The sequence below is a fragment of the Octopus sinensis genome, linkage group LG5 (genome assembly GCF_006345805.1).
Source record: "Octopus sinensis linkage group LG5, ASM634580v1, whole genome shotgun sequence".
Lineage (NCBI taxonomy): Eukaryota > Metazoa > Mollusca > Cephalopoda > Octopoda > Octopodidae > Octopus > Octopus sinensis.
In genome coordinates, this window is record NC_043001.1 from 43,304,358 (window position 1) to 43,323,308 (window position 18,951).

General features: G+C 37.1%; 1 protein-coding gene across 1 annotated transcript in view; it reads left to right on the forward strand.

Moving 5' to 3' along the window:
* LOC115211897 (mitochondrial import receptor subunit TOM70) overlaps positions 1–17,874 on the forward strand; it is a 33,763-nt gene extending 15,889 nt beyond the window's left edge. The window contains exons 3-12 of the mRNA XM_029780642.2: positions 294–420; positions 1,665–1,774; positions 3,031–3,134; positions 4,999–5,209; positions 6,700–6,834; positions 12,254–12,359; positions 13,208–13,326; positions 13,813–13,910; positions 15,232–15,354; positions 17,165–17,874. Of these exons, the coding sequence (XP_029636502.1) occupies positions 294–420; positions 1,665–1,774; positions 3,031–3,134; positions 4,999–5,209; positions 6,700–6,834; positions 12,254–12,359; positions 13,208–13,326; positions 13,813–13,910; positions 15,232–15,354; positions 17,165–17,345 (1,314 nt within the window). The 3' untranslated portion in view covers positions 17,346–17,874. The remainder of the gene's footprint in view (positions 1–293; positions 421–1,664; positions 1,775–3,030; positions 3,135–4,998; positions 5,210–6,699; positions 6,835–12,253; positions 12,360–13,207; positions 13,327–13,812; positions 13,911–15,231; positions 15,355–17,164) is intronic.
* Positions 17,875–18,951: the final 1,077 nt, after the last annotated feature.

The following is an 18,951-nucleotide window of genomic DNA, read 5'->3' on the forward strand; positions in this document are numbered from 1 at the left end:
CCATCCATAGTTAGTAAATGGTAATTAATAGTAATTATTCTTATTAATCAGTATCAGCAAGCCATTCAATTTTCTATGCCAGCAAGATTAAACAAGGGCAGGTTGCATATGGCATCTTTTCATACCTTTTTTGATGCTTTATCAATGAATTCTTATCAGATTTGATTTAATCACTTTCAGTCCCATCCATTGTTTATTCACCTCTTTTTCATCTTGGATGCATCAATGTATTAAGCATTCGCATAATGACATTTTTTTTTTCACCTGAGTAATTTTACTTTTGATTTCTGTAGGAGAACCACCAACAAGTGATTAGCGATTGTTCCAAAGCTTTGGAGTTAAATCCTAAATATATGAAAGCTTTAACTCGCCGAGCCAAATCTGCTGACCAGACAGGCAACTTGAAAATTGCTTTAGAAGGTAAGAATAACTGAACCATATCATTGTCACTATCAACCATGCTTCTACCATTTTCATCATAACATATTTAAATGCTTGTCGTAAGCTTCATCAGTTTTGGATGGTGTCCTGTTCAATCTAATATATGTTCACTTTTCCATGCTTGCATGGATCTGAAGGACCTTATTGAAGCAGATTTTCTACAGCCAGACGCCCTTGTTGCCAACACCTATTTTCATGCGAAGTAATATTTCCCCATGGTCAGAAATATTTTTGTAGAATATTGAAAGTGAATGATATTCATTTACAGCAATTGTATGATGTCAAGACAAGGAGACATAAACATACACAAACTCACTCACAAGGCTTTGGTCAGTCCAAAGGTATAGTAGAACACTTGCCTAATGTGCCACAGAATGGGACTGAACCTGAGCTCGTTAAGTTGGAAAGCAAACTTTACAATCATGCTGACATGCCTGCACTTACTATAAAATAAAATGTCTTCAAAATCCCCAAAATATTTTAAATGATCATCACTTAGCTGCTGTTTTATGGAGTTAAGTAAATGGAAGATAAATATCACCTTTAACAGGATACCAGTTTGTCATTAATATTTTTTAGCGGCGAGCTGGCAGAATTGTTAGCACGCCAAGCAAAATGCTTGGCAGTATTTCATCTGTCTTTACCGTTCTGAGTTCAAATTCCGCCACGGTTGACTTTGCCTTTCATCCTTTTGGGGTCAATAAATTAAGTACCAGTTGTGTAGTGGGGTCAATCTAATTAACTGGCCTCCTCTCAAAAAATTTTGGGCCTTGTGCCTAGAGTGGAAAAGAGTATTTTTAGTAGCTAATCATAACAAATAGAACTGGAGCACATAGAATTAAGCATACTTTCCAAATACACCACAAAACATAGAGGTTTAATGTAAAGTGTTAGTCTAATATCTTATCTACTCAGCCATTTTGATTTTATACACATTTTGCATGCTAGTTTGCTCTCGCTCTCTCATAAACCAACAAAATTTATCATCATTTAGCATCCATTTTCCATGCTGGCATGGGTTAGACAGTTTGACTGGAACTAGTAAGCTGGAGAGCTGTACCAGACTCCAGGCTGGTTGCTCTTTCTAACACCAACCACTCCAAGAGTGTAGTGGGTGCCTGTGAATCTCATTGCATCATTTTAATCTATACTGTTTATATGTTAATTATTTATTACAATCTCCAGCTATTTAAAAAGCTTTCTACTTCTGTTTCCATTTTCAGATTTAACATTGTTGTGCATGTTGGAAAATTTTTCAAATGTAAACACAGTCAAATTTTCTGAAAGAGTTCTGCGAGATATGGGAAAGCAGAAAGCTAAAGTTGAAATGGCTGTAAGTTTGCTTGTTTTTATTTTTTTATGCAATCTGGATATTTATTACTAATTATATCAAAACTGGATTTTATGATGGAAAGCAGAAAATAAATATGTTAATAGTTTTCTAAGATTAGTAAACACTTAGTTGTTGAACATATTGATACTCCATCAGTTAAAATTGTACATATGTGTGCATGCACGCACGCACACGCACACATGCACACACACACACACACACACACACACACCACACACACACACACACTCTCTCTCTCTCTCTCTCTCATACATGTATGATTCTTTGTAAAACATTTTTTTATAAATAAATTATAAGTGTTCCTTGATTTAATTTTTAAAAAAACATTTAGTAGCTGCCTTTCCTAGCTATGACAAAATAAGGCACAATAATATCAAGATGGTATATTATGTTTTTATCCACCCTCTTCAGAACAGAATGAGAAGGACCATTGCTTTTTGGTAATTCATTTATGAACCCTAGCTACTTGTAGCTATATCACTGTATGCATTAACGTATATCTTCACTCTTATCTAAACCAGTGAAGTCTTTTACACAATGCATACAACTTTTAATATTCTTGCTGGTTTCTCTGTTCACTAACAGTATTTGTCAAATTCCTATTAAACAAATATTACTCAACTCATATTTCAGCTATAAGTCTACTTTAGAATTGATTTCCTATGTACATCGGATACATTTATCCCCTTTGTGGTGTTACTTTCATTGTGAGATATCCTTGATGTCTTGAAGAAGCTAGCTATTTGTGTATAAAGTTTCCAATCTTATTTGGCTTTTAAGGTTGACAAAAATGGGACTTTGAATAACTGACAAACAGCTATCCATACTGTAAAATTCTTGTTAATCTCGGCCCTTTTTGTGAGTTTCTCTGTTACACTTGAGTTGTTCCCACTTCACTTTTATAGATCAAATGCAAAAGAAATCTGAAGAGCTCATTTGATATAGGTGTTTTCTGCTTCTACACAAGCATATTTATCTGTCAGTGTACCTTATATGTAACTTACAAATTGCTATTTATATACTGAAATGTTATTTATGGAAGTAGAATCAGCCAATGAATACCTTAGAAATTCCTGTTAAATTTCTGAAACATTAAATTTTATGGTTAAAGTGGAAAATTTTATTTTCATTTCCTGAGTTAAAAATAAATTAATCTTTCTTAAATTTTGAAATGAGGTTATCTTTGGCAAAGTAAATATTCTGTCTGATACAGTGTACTTGTTTGCTTTTTGTAGTCTCGTAAACCTTCTCTACCGTCAAAGACTTTCATGAAAGTTTTTAGAGATATGTTCCGGAATGATCCAATTTTCAATTTTGACACTTCAAAAATTCTTGAAAGGTATCTACATTTTATTTTATTTGATCTTAAGTCTTCTACTTTATCTTTAGTACTTGTGTTATCATTAATTCCTTAATTTCACTGAATGTTTCACTTGCGATTAACTTGTTTTCTATCAATTTTATTTTCCTCTTTCATTTATTTCCTTATAGATAAGTCCAATATGCAAAAAAGCATATTTTCAGCATATATGTGTATGTATGTATGCATGCATATATATATGTATGTATGTGTATATATATGTGTGTGTGTGTGTGTGTATATATATATACACACACACACACATTTAGCAGAAGCAACAGAGTGACTCAAGGTCCAAGAGTTATGTGCATTGGCACGTAAATGCCAGTGCACAAAACTCTTGAACCTTGAGTCATTCTGTTGCTTTTGCTAAATATTAATAAATACATACATATATTCGTATTTTTGAGTTTATTTTACCTTTTTGCACCAGGCCTGACTGGCTCCTGTGCCTGTGACAAGTAAAAAGCACCCCCTACACTCTGAGTGATTGGCGTTAGGAATGGCATCCAGCTGTAGAAGCATTGCCAGATCAGATTGGAGCCTGGTGCTGCTGCTGGCTTTCCAGACCTCAGTTAAACTGCCAACCCATGCTAGCATGGCAAACAGAAGTTAAACGATGATGATGATATATACATATATATATTGACCTGCTTGTCTAGCTAGTAGGGTGGCATCATTCAAAAGCTAAAATGATGCAAGCACATTGTGGCCAGCAATATTTTTATAACATCCAATAGTCTGATCAATCACAGGATATATATATATATCATCATCATCATAATCGTTTAACGTCCGCTTTCCATGCTAGCATGGGTTGCACGGTTCAACTGGGGTCTGGGAAACCAGGAGGCTGTAGCAGGCCCTGTTTGATCTGGCAGTGTTTCTACAGTTGGGTGCTTTTTACATGCCACCGGCACAGGTGCCAGACGAGGCTGGCAACGGCCACGATCAGTTGGTGCTTTTTACGTGCCAATGGCACGGAGGCCAGTCGGGGCGGTGCTGGCAATGGCCACATTCGGATGGTTCTCTTTCGTGCCACCGGCACTGGTATCACAACTACAATTTCCATTGATTTTGATCGATTTCGATTTCACTTGCCTCGACAGGTCTTCGCAAGTAGAGTTTTGTGTCCCAAGAAGGAAAATTATGCATAAGCGGACTGGCTACATCCCAGGTAGAGGCCACGGGTTATGGTCTCACTTGTCCTGCCGGGTCTTCTCACGCACAGCATACTTCCAAAGGTCTCGGTCACTAGTCATTGCCTCGGTGAGACCTAATGTTCGAAGGCCGTGCTTCACCACCTCGTCCCAGGTTTTCCTGGGTCTACCTCTTCCACAGGTTCCCTCAACCGCTAGGGTGTGGCACTTTTTCACACTGTAAAATAGGAAGATGATGTTTCAGGGGCAGTGCATTAAACAGGAATTACAGTGGTCATGATCTAGTGGATCATATATTGTAAGTTGTACGGTGACAGTTATGAGCTGAAATTGATGACATTTGCATCAAATTCTAGAACCACTGATGTCTATGTAACGCAACAATTTGTACATGTCTAACCTAGTAAAAGATAAACATTGATAGCTGGATGTGAGTACTGTTGAAGCTTTTATCTACAGAAATTCTCAATATGGAGGTCAGGATTGATGATATGCTGAATGAGAACATTTTGATAATTATCCACAAGGTTCTGCTCTCTTCACCCTATAGCTTTAATCTGTGAAGGAGTAATTCAGGGCCAGATACCCATTAAGTTTTGTAACTGTTCATTCAAGATTTAATGCCATGCTTTCCTTTCTTTTATGATATTCTATAACATTTACAAATTTTATTTTATTTTCAGTTCACCCTTTATAGAGGCTTGCAAACAATTTTCTAAATGTCAGTGTGATAATATCATTGATTTATGTTCAAAAGAAATGGATCAACCTGACTCCCCCTATATAAACAAAGCAAGATTGCTACGAGGAACTGCTCACTTTTATATGGGTGCTTTTACTGATGCCATAACTGACTTTGAGGATTTAATTCTAAGTGAAAATGTTAATAAAAATGTAAGTGTTTCATAATCACAACATTCTTTATCTGTTTTAGATTTTTTAGACAGAAGTATTTTGAAGGTTTTTATTTAAAATTTTAAATATATGATAAAATATGTCAGTTGACATAAATAACTAATTCTGTACGACGATATTTATCCTCATCTTGTTTGTTGCTAACATGTTTCAGCTGATATACCCTCCAGCCTTCATCAGGTGTCTTGGGGAAATTTTGAACCTAGGTTCTTATTCCTGAGGTATTTTTTGATGTTGTTATTATTCAGGTCACTGCCTGGAATCAAACTTGGAATCTTGGGCTTAGTAGCCCGAATTCCTAACCACTCTGCCATATGCCTGTGGGCAATTATGGAGTGAATTTTAGGGCTTATAAATCTAATATTCTCCTATCCTTCCTTAATAGCGGTTCCCATATGCTGTTCATAGCTGCACTTGGTCTGCTTAGGAGGATGTTGTGTCCTGGCATATGTGCTGCTTCTTTTAGTTTCCGTATTTTCCAGTGGTAACTTCATCCCACAGGGGGAGGTGGTCTCCATTTTTCCATACATTATCAGCTATACCCGATTTATCAATATCTCCACATGTCACAGCTTTGTGATGTTCCTCTACTCTCCACTCCAATTATGAAGAAAAGAGAGGATGAAACTGATAAACTGTTCACAGTCTGTCTACCCTATGCGAAAGGCCTCTCCAAAAAGATACAAAAGATATGCAGCCCATATGACATCAAGACAGTATTCAAAAGTAATACAACACTTCGCAAATGTCTCCTTCAAGTAAAACCACCAATACAAGAGAATATGACTAAGAACTGTGTGTACTCCATCCCATGCAGCTGTTGTAGGTTATACAAAGGCGAAACATGCTGCCCCCTCAAAATAAGGGTAGAGGAACATTGCAAATCTGTGACATAGGGAGATATTGATAAATCGGGTATAGCTGATCATGTATGGAAAAATGGAGACCACCTTCCCCTGTGGGATGAAGTTAAAATAATAGACAGAGAACACCACTGGAAAATATGAAAACTAAAAGATGCAGCACATATGCTAGGACACAACAACCTCCTAAGCAGACCAAGTGCAGATATGAGTAGCATATGGAAACTGGTATTAAGGAAGGATAGGAAAATATTAGATTTATAAGCCCTAAAATTCGCTCCATAATTGCCCACAGGCATATGGCGTAGTGGTTAAGAGCACGGGCTACTAACCCCAAGATTCCAAGTTTGATTCCAGGTAGTGACCTGAATAATAAGAATAACAACATCAAAAAATACCGTAGGAATGAGAACCCAGGTTCGAAATTTCCCCAAGACATCTGATGAAGGCTGGAGGGTATATCAGCCGAAACGTGTTAACAAACAAGATGAGGACAAGTGTCCGGCAATTGTATATAATGTACATAATTCCTCATCTCTTAAATATAGAACTGTATTAACTAATTCTGTTGCTTCCTATTATTATTTTCTTTTCTTTATGTTTTAGGTGAAAGTCAGTGCTTTAATCAAGAAAGCTAGTTGCTACAGTCAACAAAGCATGGCTATAGAAGCTATGGAAATGTATAGTGAAGCCATTAACATTGACCCAGAAAATGTTGATATATATTTCCATCGAGGTCAAGTAAGTTATCTCCCAACTTAACCATTACTCACAAGCAAATATATCTTAGTAGCATGTACTATGCTTTCATTAATTGTTTTTTTAGGTGGCTATGAAGTTGCAAATAGACATCTCCTTAGCCCTCCCACCCTTGATCAAGCAAAACAATCTATTTCATTAATTTGCTTTAAATGATCTTTCATTTTGAGAAGTATGTTTTGCAATATAATGATGTGATTATATTACAGCAATACTTTGAAATCATTTTTACTGCAGGCAGGCTGTGTGTTAAGAAGATCACTTATCAGTTGTGTGGTTTTTGGCATCCATCCCACTGCATAGCACTTTAAGCAAGTGTCTTCTACTGTGGTCTTGGGTTGAACAATGCCCTGTGAAATTTGATAGCTGGAGATGTTACAGAAACCCATCAAGTGTGTTTGTCTCTGTGAGTCTTTGCACTCATACCATTTGAACAATAATTATGGCCTGATGCATAAAAATATGAAATAAAGTGCTTACACTCTATCATACTTGCATACTGACATTGCACATCCAGCAAAGCGTACCGGCTTCATTTTTTTCAAACCTTCACATGTCTTCTGAAGTCATCAACCATGTTTGACTGCCATATAGCATGGCAGGCATCATACAATCTATTTTTCACTCTGTAGGAGAAGCACTTTGTTACTAACAAAAGTAGCAGCTCTCTGAACTTTGCCTAACTCGTTCTCATTCTAGCAACTACGCTCTTAGAGCATCCTTCTCCACTGCTAACTTAGTTGCCTAGGTAATGGAAGCTATCACCCAAGGATCTTTCTGGACATTTGAGAAAGTCAGTGTTTATTGTACCTGCACATCTGTTACACACAGGCATTGAAAACTCTAATTATGTCTTTGATGAGATTGTTGATACAGAGTGAAAGATTTATAGTTTTTTGTTTTGCATGTGTGCTCATTTAATTTAGAAATTAGCGTCATTGTCATTTTAATATCCTCTCTTCCATATTTGCATGGATTGGATGAGTAGATCCTATCACCAGCCCTCGCCTGTTGACATAGAAGATTGGAAATGAAAGATGCTGATGCTTCTTTATAACTGTCATGCAATGTGAAGATGAGAGGACATGAACACACACACATACATATGGCAGGCTTCTTACGGTTTTCTATTTACAAAATCCGTTGAGAAGTTTTTGCTCTGCCTAAGGTTGTCATAGAAGATTTCTCCAAGGTGGCTCGCAGTGGAACCAGGGCTGTCGCATGACTTTTAGAGGCCCCCTGCAACTTTTTATTTCGAGGCTCCATCTCTTCAATCAAAATTTATAACCTACATACTTTTTATTCATAGCTATGTTTTACTTTATTCTATCTGAAGTTCAATATTTTACGTTACCGTAAAGAACGTCTTTAAAAGTACAAGTTGAATTCATTTAGGGCTGGAACTATCGTATTATTTCATGTTTAGGAAGGCCAACATTTAATAGGGTTGAATATTTATTTGATAGACTCACAAATATCAGAAGACAAGCATTTCAAAATAACAACTATATGCTGAGAAGTTTAGGTAAATTTATAGTTCCACATCCAGCTCAATTTCAGTAGTAAATAATTGTTTTCCCACTTTTTTTTTTTTTTTTTAGTGCAATCATTTTAGTTGACCTCGTAAGCTGTTGGAAATGCATTTTTCCCCATGGAAAACAGAGGTGGGGGCGACCTTGGAAATTCCCTTTTCTGACCCCACCTCCAGCATTATTTTTGTTGAATAATGTGTGGGGTGGGATGGAACTGTGGAAATTCCCCTTTCTGACCCTGATTTCACTTGGAAAAGTTTTTCGGTATTTTTTTTTTCTTTTTTTTTTTTTATGTTATCATCTTAGATGACCTCTTTATATCCTGCAAATGCATTTTTTTTGTGGAAAATGGAGAGGTGGGGTGCACCCTCAGGAATCCTCCAGCCCTGATTTCACCAGAAATTTTTTTTTCAACTTTTTGCTGTTATCATCTTAGTTGAGCTCCTAATATGCCGCAAATGCATTGTTTCTGTTATCAAGTCTTTGAGAACATTCACATCTGTTTTTCAAAAATACATAATTTGAAATAGACTTGATAACAGGAATGGCTGTGTGGCAAGTAGGTTGCTTACCTACCACATGGTTTCTGGATTCAGTGTCTTCTACCAAAGCCTTGTGAGTGGATTTAGTAGACGGAAACTGAAAGAAGCCCATCCTATATGTGTGTATAAGGGCCTTAGAGTAAATGTAGCGAAGACCAAAGTTATAGTATGCAGAAAGGCGAACTCAGTACACCCCCCATCGGGCAGGTGGCCCTGCTCAAGCTGTAGGAAAGGTGTAGGTAGAAACTCCATAAGATGCACCCAGTGTAAGCTATGGACGCATAGGAGGTGCAGCAACATCGAAGGGAAATTAACTGATAAGATAGCTTTCATGTGCGGCAGATGCACAGGGACAATAGACACCACAGACACTCAAAAAACAGATTCCATCACACTCCAGGGGGATAAACTAGAAGTAGTTGATAGTTTCCGCTACCTGGGTGACCAAGTTAGTAGTGGGGGTGGATGCTCAGAGAGTGTCACCACTAGAATACAAATAGCCTGGGCAAAGTTCAGAAAGCTTCTACCCCTACTGGCGACAAAGGGTCTCTCACTCAGAGTGAAAGGTAGATTGTATGATGCATGTGTGTGAGCTGCCATGCTTCACGGCAGTGAAACATGGGCCGTGACTGCAGAGGACATGCGTAGACTTGAAAGAAATGAAGCTAGCATGATCCGCTGGATGTGTAATGTCAGTGTGAATGCACAACAGAGTGTAAGCACCCTGAGAGAAATGCTAGGCATAAGAAGCATCAGATGCGGTGTGCAAGAGCGACGCTTGCGATGGTATGGTCATGTACTGCGGATGGATGAGGAGAGATGTGTGAAGAAGTGCCACTCCCGAACAGTTGAAGGAATCAGGGGGAGAGGTAGACCCAGGAAGACATGGGATGAGGTAGTCAAGCATGACCTCAGAGCGTTGGGCCTCACTGAGGCAATGGCGAAGGACCGAGACCTCTGGAGATGTGCTGTGACTACTAAGACCCGGGATGCTCCCGGCACCAGTTCCGCATACACCCTGCACATCCAAAGTACCTTGGATCCTGGAACATCTCGCTGTGCTTGAGGAGACCTGTCGAGTCTAGTGCATATACATGAACATCGAACCAAATATCAATGGAAACAGTAGTTGTGATACCTGTGCCGGTGACACATAGAAAGCACCATCTGATCGTGGCCGTCGCCAGTGCAGCCTCCACTGGCTTCTGTACCGGTGGCACATAAAAAGCTCCATCCGAACGTGACCGATGCCAACCCCGCTTCGAATGGCTTCTGTGCCGGTGGCACATGAACATCGAACCAAATATCAATGGAAACAGTAGTTGTGATACCTGTGCCGGTGACACATATAAAGCACCATCCGAACGTGGCCGATGCCAGTGCAGCCTCCACTGGCTTCTGTGCCGGTGGCACATAAAAAGCACCATCCGAACATGACCGATGCCAACCCCGCCTCGAATGGCTTCTGTGCCGGTGGCACATGAATATCGAACCAAATATCAATGGAAACAGTAGTTGTGATACCTGTGCCAGTGACACATATAAAGCACCGTCCGATCGAGGCCGTTGCCAGTGCAGCCTCCACTGGCTTCTGTGCCATAAAGGCAACATCCGAACGTGGCCGATGCCAGCACCGCGCCGACTGGCTTCTGTGCCAGTGGGACATAAAAAGCACCAACCGATCGTTGAACATCTCGCTGTGCTTGAGGAGACCTGTTGAGTCAAGTGCATGTACATGAACATCGAACCAAATATCAATGGAAACAGTAGTAGTTGTGATACCTGTGCCGGTGACACATAAAAAGCACCATCCGAACGTGGCCGTCGCCAGTGCAGCCTCCACTGGCTTCTGTGCCGATGGTACATAAAAAGCACCATCCGAACGTGACCGATGCCAACCCCGCCTCGAATGGGTTCTGTGCCGGTGGCACATAAAAAGCAACATCCGAACGTGGCCGATGCCAGCACTGCCCCGACTGGCTTCTGTGCCGGTGGCACATAAAAATCACCATCTGAATGTGACCGATGCCAGCACCGCCTTGACTGGCTTCTGTGCCGGTAGCACAAAAGAAAAAAGCACCAACTGATCGTGGCCGATGCCAGACCCCTCTGGCACCTGTGCAGGTGGCACGTAAAAAGCACCCACTACACTCGCGGAGTGGTTGGCGTTAGGAAGGCCATCCAGCTGTAGAAACACTGCCAGACCAGACTGGAGCCTGGGGCAGCCCCTGGCTCCCCAGACCCCGGTCGAACCGTCCAACCCGTGCTAGCGCGGAAAACGGACGTTAAATGATGATGATGATGATGTGTGTGTGTTTGTATATGTTTATGTCCCTGTAACTTAGTGGCTCGGTAAAAGAGTCCGATAGAATAAGTACTAGGTTTATAAAGACTAAGTCCTAGGGTTGATTTGCTCAGCTAAAGGTGATGCTCCAGCATAACTGCAATCAAATGACTGGAAAAAGTAAAATAATTTATAGAAGCAGATTTTCTACAGTGAGATGCCCTTCCTGTCACTCTTACCTGTTTCGAAGCAAGCTAATATTTCCCCCATGGCCAGACATGTTTTCACAGAAAATTGTAAATGAAGGGCATTCATTTATAGCTATCATGCTATGTCAAGACAAGGAGACAGACTCACACAAATAAATAAGCTTCCTTCAGTTTCCATCTACCAAATCCACTCGCAAGGCTTTGGTTGGTTCAGGGCTATAGTTGAGGATGCTTGCCCCAGGGTGCCACACAGTGGAACTAAATGCAGAACTATGTGGTTGAGAAGCAAACTTAACTACATATCCTTGCCTATGCCTTACATTATTTTGTAATAAAGTATAACACTACCCAAATACAACAGAAGTGGATATAACAATGTGTGTCTATTTTTATGTTTGATATGATCTTGATTCAAGTCACATGCTAAAATGTGAAACTGGAGTTGTCTTTTTCTTTTTTATATTTTTTTACTGATTTAAACAAAATTATTCACTACTGCTAATAAGTATTTATTCTATTAATTTGATTGACCTTGAAATGATTTAATTGTTATTAGTGAGTTTGTTACTTACTGGAATGGGAATTTTTTTATATAATTATGTACAAGATATCATGGAAGTTAATTGAAGATTTGCCAATTGCCTTCCCTTTAGTAAACAAAATCCTTTTATGATGTCAACTTCTAAAACTGTTTGTTTTTTTTTGTCAATTGTGTGTGGAAATTGGTAACTGTAGGATCTTTGTTGCCCCATGACTCTATCATGCTTAAGATGTTCTCTTGAATTTACAAAGATTTAAGTTTATTTAGCAACTATATATTCATTTTGTTCTTAGCTCCTGATGTTACAAGATCGCTGTGAAGATAGTGTTCGGGATTATGAAAAATGTATAGAACTGGATCCAAACTTCCCTCATGCCCATGTTTATAAGTGTCTTGGAGGTATTTAAAAGGCTTTTATTTTATAACATCTTTATGCAAAATAAATGTTACATGTGTCACAATTCTTGTACAGTATCGTCAATAAAGGAAACAATAGTTTAGAAGTTTTGGCGGTGGTAGTGGTGGTGTGTGTATATATATGTGCGTGCAGAATAGATTAGAAGCAGATATGGTTTAGCCCTTTTGATAGTAACCTGCTTGAGACCACCCTTGTTTCTATGATATGAACTTTCTGTTTTACAGTGATCTAAATTAAAACCTTCCCTCCAAATTTCATGTTAATTTATATTCCAAACACCAGCTTGATAATGACAAAATTATTTTACTAGGTTCTTCATTGTTTTCAAAATGAATTGAAACAAAAGCACTGTATTTCAACAGAAATATGTTAATTTAAGGGTCACACAGAAATTCAAACTTTAAAATATTTCTCTTTTAAAACAAGATGGGTGAATGCAAATCTGCTAAACATGTTCACCATTATTTTATGTATGCCAACATTATAGCTCCTTATATTAGTTAATTCTGTTAACTAACATCTTTAATCAAGAATTTAATCAAATCAAAATATAAACAGTTATTTATTAGACAAGCCTTTTTCTCTCTACCAACATTTTTTATTTAGATTGCAAATCCATACATTCAGTCTTTATTGATATATATTTCTTTCGCAAAAAGTATGTATAGTTGGGTTGCAACTCTCTTAATATTCTTAGTCGTCAAAACTGTTGTTCTGTTCTTGTGCTGGTGATAAATAGCTATTAATATTAAAAGTTCAGTATTTGTCATTTTTCATTTGTTACATATTTTATGACAAAATGAGTTTTGATTTATTGATTTGTTTCTAGAACATCGAGCTGCCTTAATAAATAGCTCAGCTGATGGTTTGGAGAAAGTGGCATCCCAATTTGAAAGAGTTGTGGAAAAATTCCCAAACTGTATTGAAGCTAGGATCAAATTTGGACAGGTAATTAGCTTTCAGACTTAATAAACCAGTTCTTTGTTTGGCATATTTGTTTTTCTGAAGACACTAATTAAATTATCCAACTTATATTTTTCTAATTCATATTTTTGATGTTTAGTTTATTTGTTAAACTTTAAGGTCTGGAACTAAATCTGAGTTGGTTTTGTTTACTTGACAATATAATGTAAGATTGTATGTAAATGAATAAATTATACATAAATTACTTCAGAATTCTATAACTTGATGTTTATAGAAAGTGATTCTTAGTTATATAAGTTCATGCTTTATAATGAATATGATTTAATATACTCCTGCATATTATTTTGATTTCGCTAAATAATGAAAATTTAGGGAAAACCTTAAATATTTCTTGGATGAAATGTAGCTCATTAATCATTCCAGTAATTCTTCCATCATAACTTGAAAATGCTGTAACAAATTTGGGGATTTCATAATCCCTTATGAAACATTTAAAACTCTTCTTTGCAGACACTTTTGGGGCAAAACAAACCAGAAAAAGCTAGACATCACTTTGAAAAAGTGTTGGAGTTGGAAGAAGATAATGCAATGGCAACTGTATACATGGGGTTAGTTCTCTTTACATAATTTTATCAGAAAAAATGTCAATTATGTTTAAAGAAAGGTGTTTCCATTTTAATATTATATGTATGTTATACTAATACATCTGTTTGTTTTGTACACCACCTGTCTTTGTCTTTTGTTTTTTTCGTAAACTCTCCCTTAATATTATATCAGTTGTATATAATGTAAATTTTTAAAGCTAATTGCATCACAGAAACTTGTATACTATTTCTTTCTCTTGGCACACACATACATACACACTAAATTGTATAAAGTTTTTATTATTAACAAGTGTGTCTGTGTGTGTGGCGATTATTAAATTCAAAGATAACTTATAAGTGGTATCTATCTTCTGATAACCAAGTATTTTAATTGTGTTTGTTAACTTCAGCAATTGAATTCATTACAGTGGTTGAATGTATTATCCATCACACATTAAAAGCATCCACTACACTTTGTGGAGTGGTTGTTGTTAGGAAGGGCATCCAGCTATAGAAACCAAACCAAAATAGACAGGAGGCTGGTGCAGTTCTCCAGCTTACCAGTTCCAGTCATGCCAGCATGAGTTAGATGCTAAATGATGATGATGATATCTATCTATCTATATATATATATGTATATATATGATTTTTATACATGTATTTATCTCTCTTTGTCTTGTCAAAGAACAGTGTGATTACTAAGAGAGCATGCAATCACAGTATGTTTAGGAAATAATCTTGTTCAATGGTAGGAAGGGAAAGATAGGAACTCAATGATGTGTACTCAACACAAGCAATAAGTATACAAAAGGTGCAGTGGATTCTCAGACTGACGGAGAATCAGAACTACAAAGTAGTTGACAACAGAAGCACCTGTGAAATAAAGTCCATGAACTGTTCAGATAGCTCACTAGATTTTGTTGGTTATCTAAGGGAATTAAATAAGTGGTAAATGTAGTTGTATCAAAACTGTAGTAGCTAGAGCAAAGAAGAGACGAAAGCAGTTTTGAGAGTCGTCGTCTCTGTTGACAAATAAGTAATGGATTCCTTTCTTTGTGTCAAAGGTAGACTGTATGATGTATGTGTAAGAAGTGCAAGACTGACATAAAAATAGCTGGCTAATTAACCTAAGCCAAAAAGAGGTGAACAAGAGGTTTGCTTGTATCAAAGGGACAAGTGGTGTGTATTTTCTGCTGAGTCCAGCTGATCCTAACCAAGTTGAACTAACAGAGAGTCTGGCTCAGGACTACAGGTGCATGTAGCTCATTTGTTGTAAGACTATTGATATTATTTTCATTTATATACATGTTCAGGAAACCTCAGGTATTTATATTTTATCTTATAGAGTCCTGCTACTCAGTGAAGAACCAGACTTTGATAAAATTCGCTCTTACATTGAGAAAGCTATTAGTATGGATGAAAAATATGAATATCCATATGAACTCTTTGGTTCTATAGAAGTTCACAGGTAAAATATTACTTCATTACATATTTCTACTAGCTTGTCTTTTTTTTTTTAAATCAGGAGAAACCTAGCCCAAATGCTTGCAACAAAGTGGATTTTGCTAAAGTATCCAAGGTGCCAGGTGGTGCTATCAGATTGGGCAACAAGGTTGTCTACTACTGATGCAGGCTTTAGTGAGTTTTGAACTCAGAATGCAAAGAGCCAAGGTGTCCAGTCTGTCACTTTGGATAGGTTGAAGGGATGAACAGCAAAGTTAATCTGAACAGGATTTCATCTCAGAGCACAGTAACTGCATCTCTACACTACATTTTAAATACAAACATGAATAAGATTATTAGCAAAAATAAGTGTGGCTTGGTAAGGTGGCCACAGGATTGCAGGTTTGTATCATGTCACCAGTAACATGCAGCATCAGTAACAAAGACACTTAACTTTCAATTGTCCAATCTATATATTATGAATTTGTGTATATTACATTTATAACAGGCTTGGACTAAAATCCTCCCAAAGGCAAAACCTGCAATAGACTAGCATGTTATCCATGTAAAGGGATGCCTTTCAACTAATTAAAGCTGATAACTGATAAGTTCCAGTATATTGCAATATTTAGCAAACAACTGTGGGTGAAAAGATAAATAAAAATATAATTTTTAAGAAGGTTACATGAAATAATATTTCAATAAGCCTCTTTTCTATATTGTGTCTCATGAATTACGATAACTTTTACTACTACATGTCTTCCATATTACTAAACATAGTCAGTAGCACCTATTTCCAATACAACATTGAAGTAGCTCAGATAAACAGATTTCAAGTCTGCCGATGGGATCTGGCCTCAGGCCTGCTGGCCATCTCATACATGAGTCATCTTGAATGCATGATGCTTAACACCTACCACTCGTGTGTCTTTTTCTCAGGGTACGTTGACAATATCCTGATACCTCCTGGGAGGAAGCGATTGCCATACATCAAAGTTTCAACAATGTCAGCAGCCATGTCAGATATAAAGTTGAACCATCTCTCTGCTGCATTTCCAAAATTAAGAACACAGTGGAGGGTTCCATCTATACAAAGTTTTATAGAAAAGTGGCCAACAGGAATCTTTTCATACACTACGAATCAGCTCTGCCCACCAGAGCTAAAGCCACATATGTGCAAAATGAGATCACACACACGAGACAGATGTAGTGAAGCAACTGACAAAGCAACCAACATCGAGCAGTTCTTCAAGAGCTTAGCACACAAACGCTATCTGCCATCTGTTGCTCAACAACTGCATCCATGAAACAAAAGTGGGTAAACCACATACGAAGGTCCATAATGCCAAATCAGAAAAGCGCTTCCTTAAACTGCTCCACTTCAACGACAGATGTAACATGCAATCTGTAAGGGGATATCCAACCTACAGTTGGTGCACACTGGTCCATCCCTGAGGAAAGTTCTGTTGAGGAAAAATACCACAGATAACATCACGGTGTACACACTAACCAATTGGAAGGAACTACATGAAGCAGACTGGTTGCCATAATAGCACCTGTCTGTGCATGTCACCTTTCTGCCCCACACATCTGAGCAACAATTTTTTCCAAATGTTGTGAAGAAGGTGCCATGTCCCTGAAATATAGAAATACAATTTTTTATTTTTTATTTATTTTTTTTTTTTTTGTAGTTTACTTTCTACCTTCTTGCATTGTTCTGGCCTTGGGCAACAAATCTCTTTAAAAATATTTTTTTCTATTAAACTGACTTTCAGACACCCAATTTTGCTGTTGAAATCATAAATTTAACTGCTTTCTTTTTTTTCTGTTTGCAGAGGTAATATAGAATCTGCAGTTACCAATTTTCATAAGGCAATTTCTCTTTCCCGTAGTGATCATGAAATCACTCATCTCTACACTTTACTTGATGCTACCTTGGCACAGTTGGAAGTATCACGGCGCTTGGGCAACTTAGCATTAGGGCAAGATCTGAATGGTGCTTTTAAGTCATTATAACACTACTTATACCGTTATTCATGCTGGTTCTTCTGTGGACTTAAAATACAATATTAATAAATTAAAACCATATAGAAAAAAGTATCAGTGTTTTCAAGAATCTTTGATGAACCAACTAGATATAAAGAATGAGTTTATGATAAATGAATTCAATAAAATATTGAGAACAATCAATGTAACAGCAGCATTTAAAAAAACTTGCAAAGCCTGTTTTTTGGTACGTGTACATTTTGAATGTTTGACACAAGATAACTAGTTTTAATGTAACCCATTCAGAAAACGTACAAAGTAGAGAAAAGACATTCTAAGCTAGATAAAATGATCAGTAACTAGCTCTTTCTTGTTGACTGAAATAACATACCTTCCTTTTTTTTAATAATCTTTTTGATATGGAAATGGTGTCTGTGTGTGCATGTTGAAGATTGTTGTATGTTTGTTGGCAACCCTAATATGATTTATGTTGACTGTTAACACTCAGAATTTGTTCTGTGGTTCTCAGTTCATATTTAATAAAGGATTAGATGATGAACATTCCTGTCTTTATTATTTTACAATATGCATCTTCTCCGATTTAACATTCCCTACTGTCGTATCAAACACATACACACTCTCTAACCTACTGACACTACTTTTCATTTTCTTTCCTATCTCTGGTAGATTCTTCTCTATCACACCCAACAACTAACTTATGTAATTCTAGTGAAAACTGTCTTGAGCCCTGATGAATAATACAACCATGCTGGTATCGCTGGTGGACTGACCTATCCATTACTTAGTCCATTTAATTAGTGCTTCCTGTCACCATTACCATCTGCTCACAATGATAAATTTGTCCCAACCATTATGGGCTCTATTTCGCTTTGCAAGGTGACCCCCAACAATGCTGGTGCAACAAAAAAATTTACACAATACTCTCTGTAAAGTGGTTGACATTAAGAAGAGTCCAGCTGTAGAAACCATGTCAAAAATGAGACATTAGAGCAAGATCTGGTCTTCTGAGCTGTTGAAACTTATCAAACCAAAGCATCATAACCATTCTAGCATATGGGAGAATTGTGTAAAATGATTATTGTGTGTCTGTATTATATATAAAATTTTAATAATGAATATGTAGTTGAATCTATAATTTATCTCCACAATAATCAAACTTTGAAATGCTTTACTTACATCACTGCCGAGCAATAAGGCACAGCTTATTGTTAAAACAACTATATCATAGGAGAGCCAACTATTTTTCAAATATCATCCAGTAATTTTCATATTCTCTCATTTTCTGAACTTACTTGTATATAACCAGTTTCATAAAAATAGCACAGCATATCAAACAGACTATTCTTTCCATGCATAAAACACTGTTTTCAGTGTTGGCAATATGTATTACCATACATCAGACTTCATGAATTTTGCTTTTTTACATAGAGAAAAAAAATTTGTTGCAAAGGAATGCAGTAATCTGCTATTTTTTTTATCAATCTGTTGACATCAACATCTTTACATCTATTTGCCCATTATGTAACAAGCTGACTGGTTACTTATTACAGTATTGTTGCGTACATTTTATTTGGTACTGTGAAGTTCGTAAAATTTTTTGCTTACTTTTTATAAC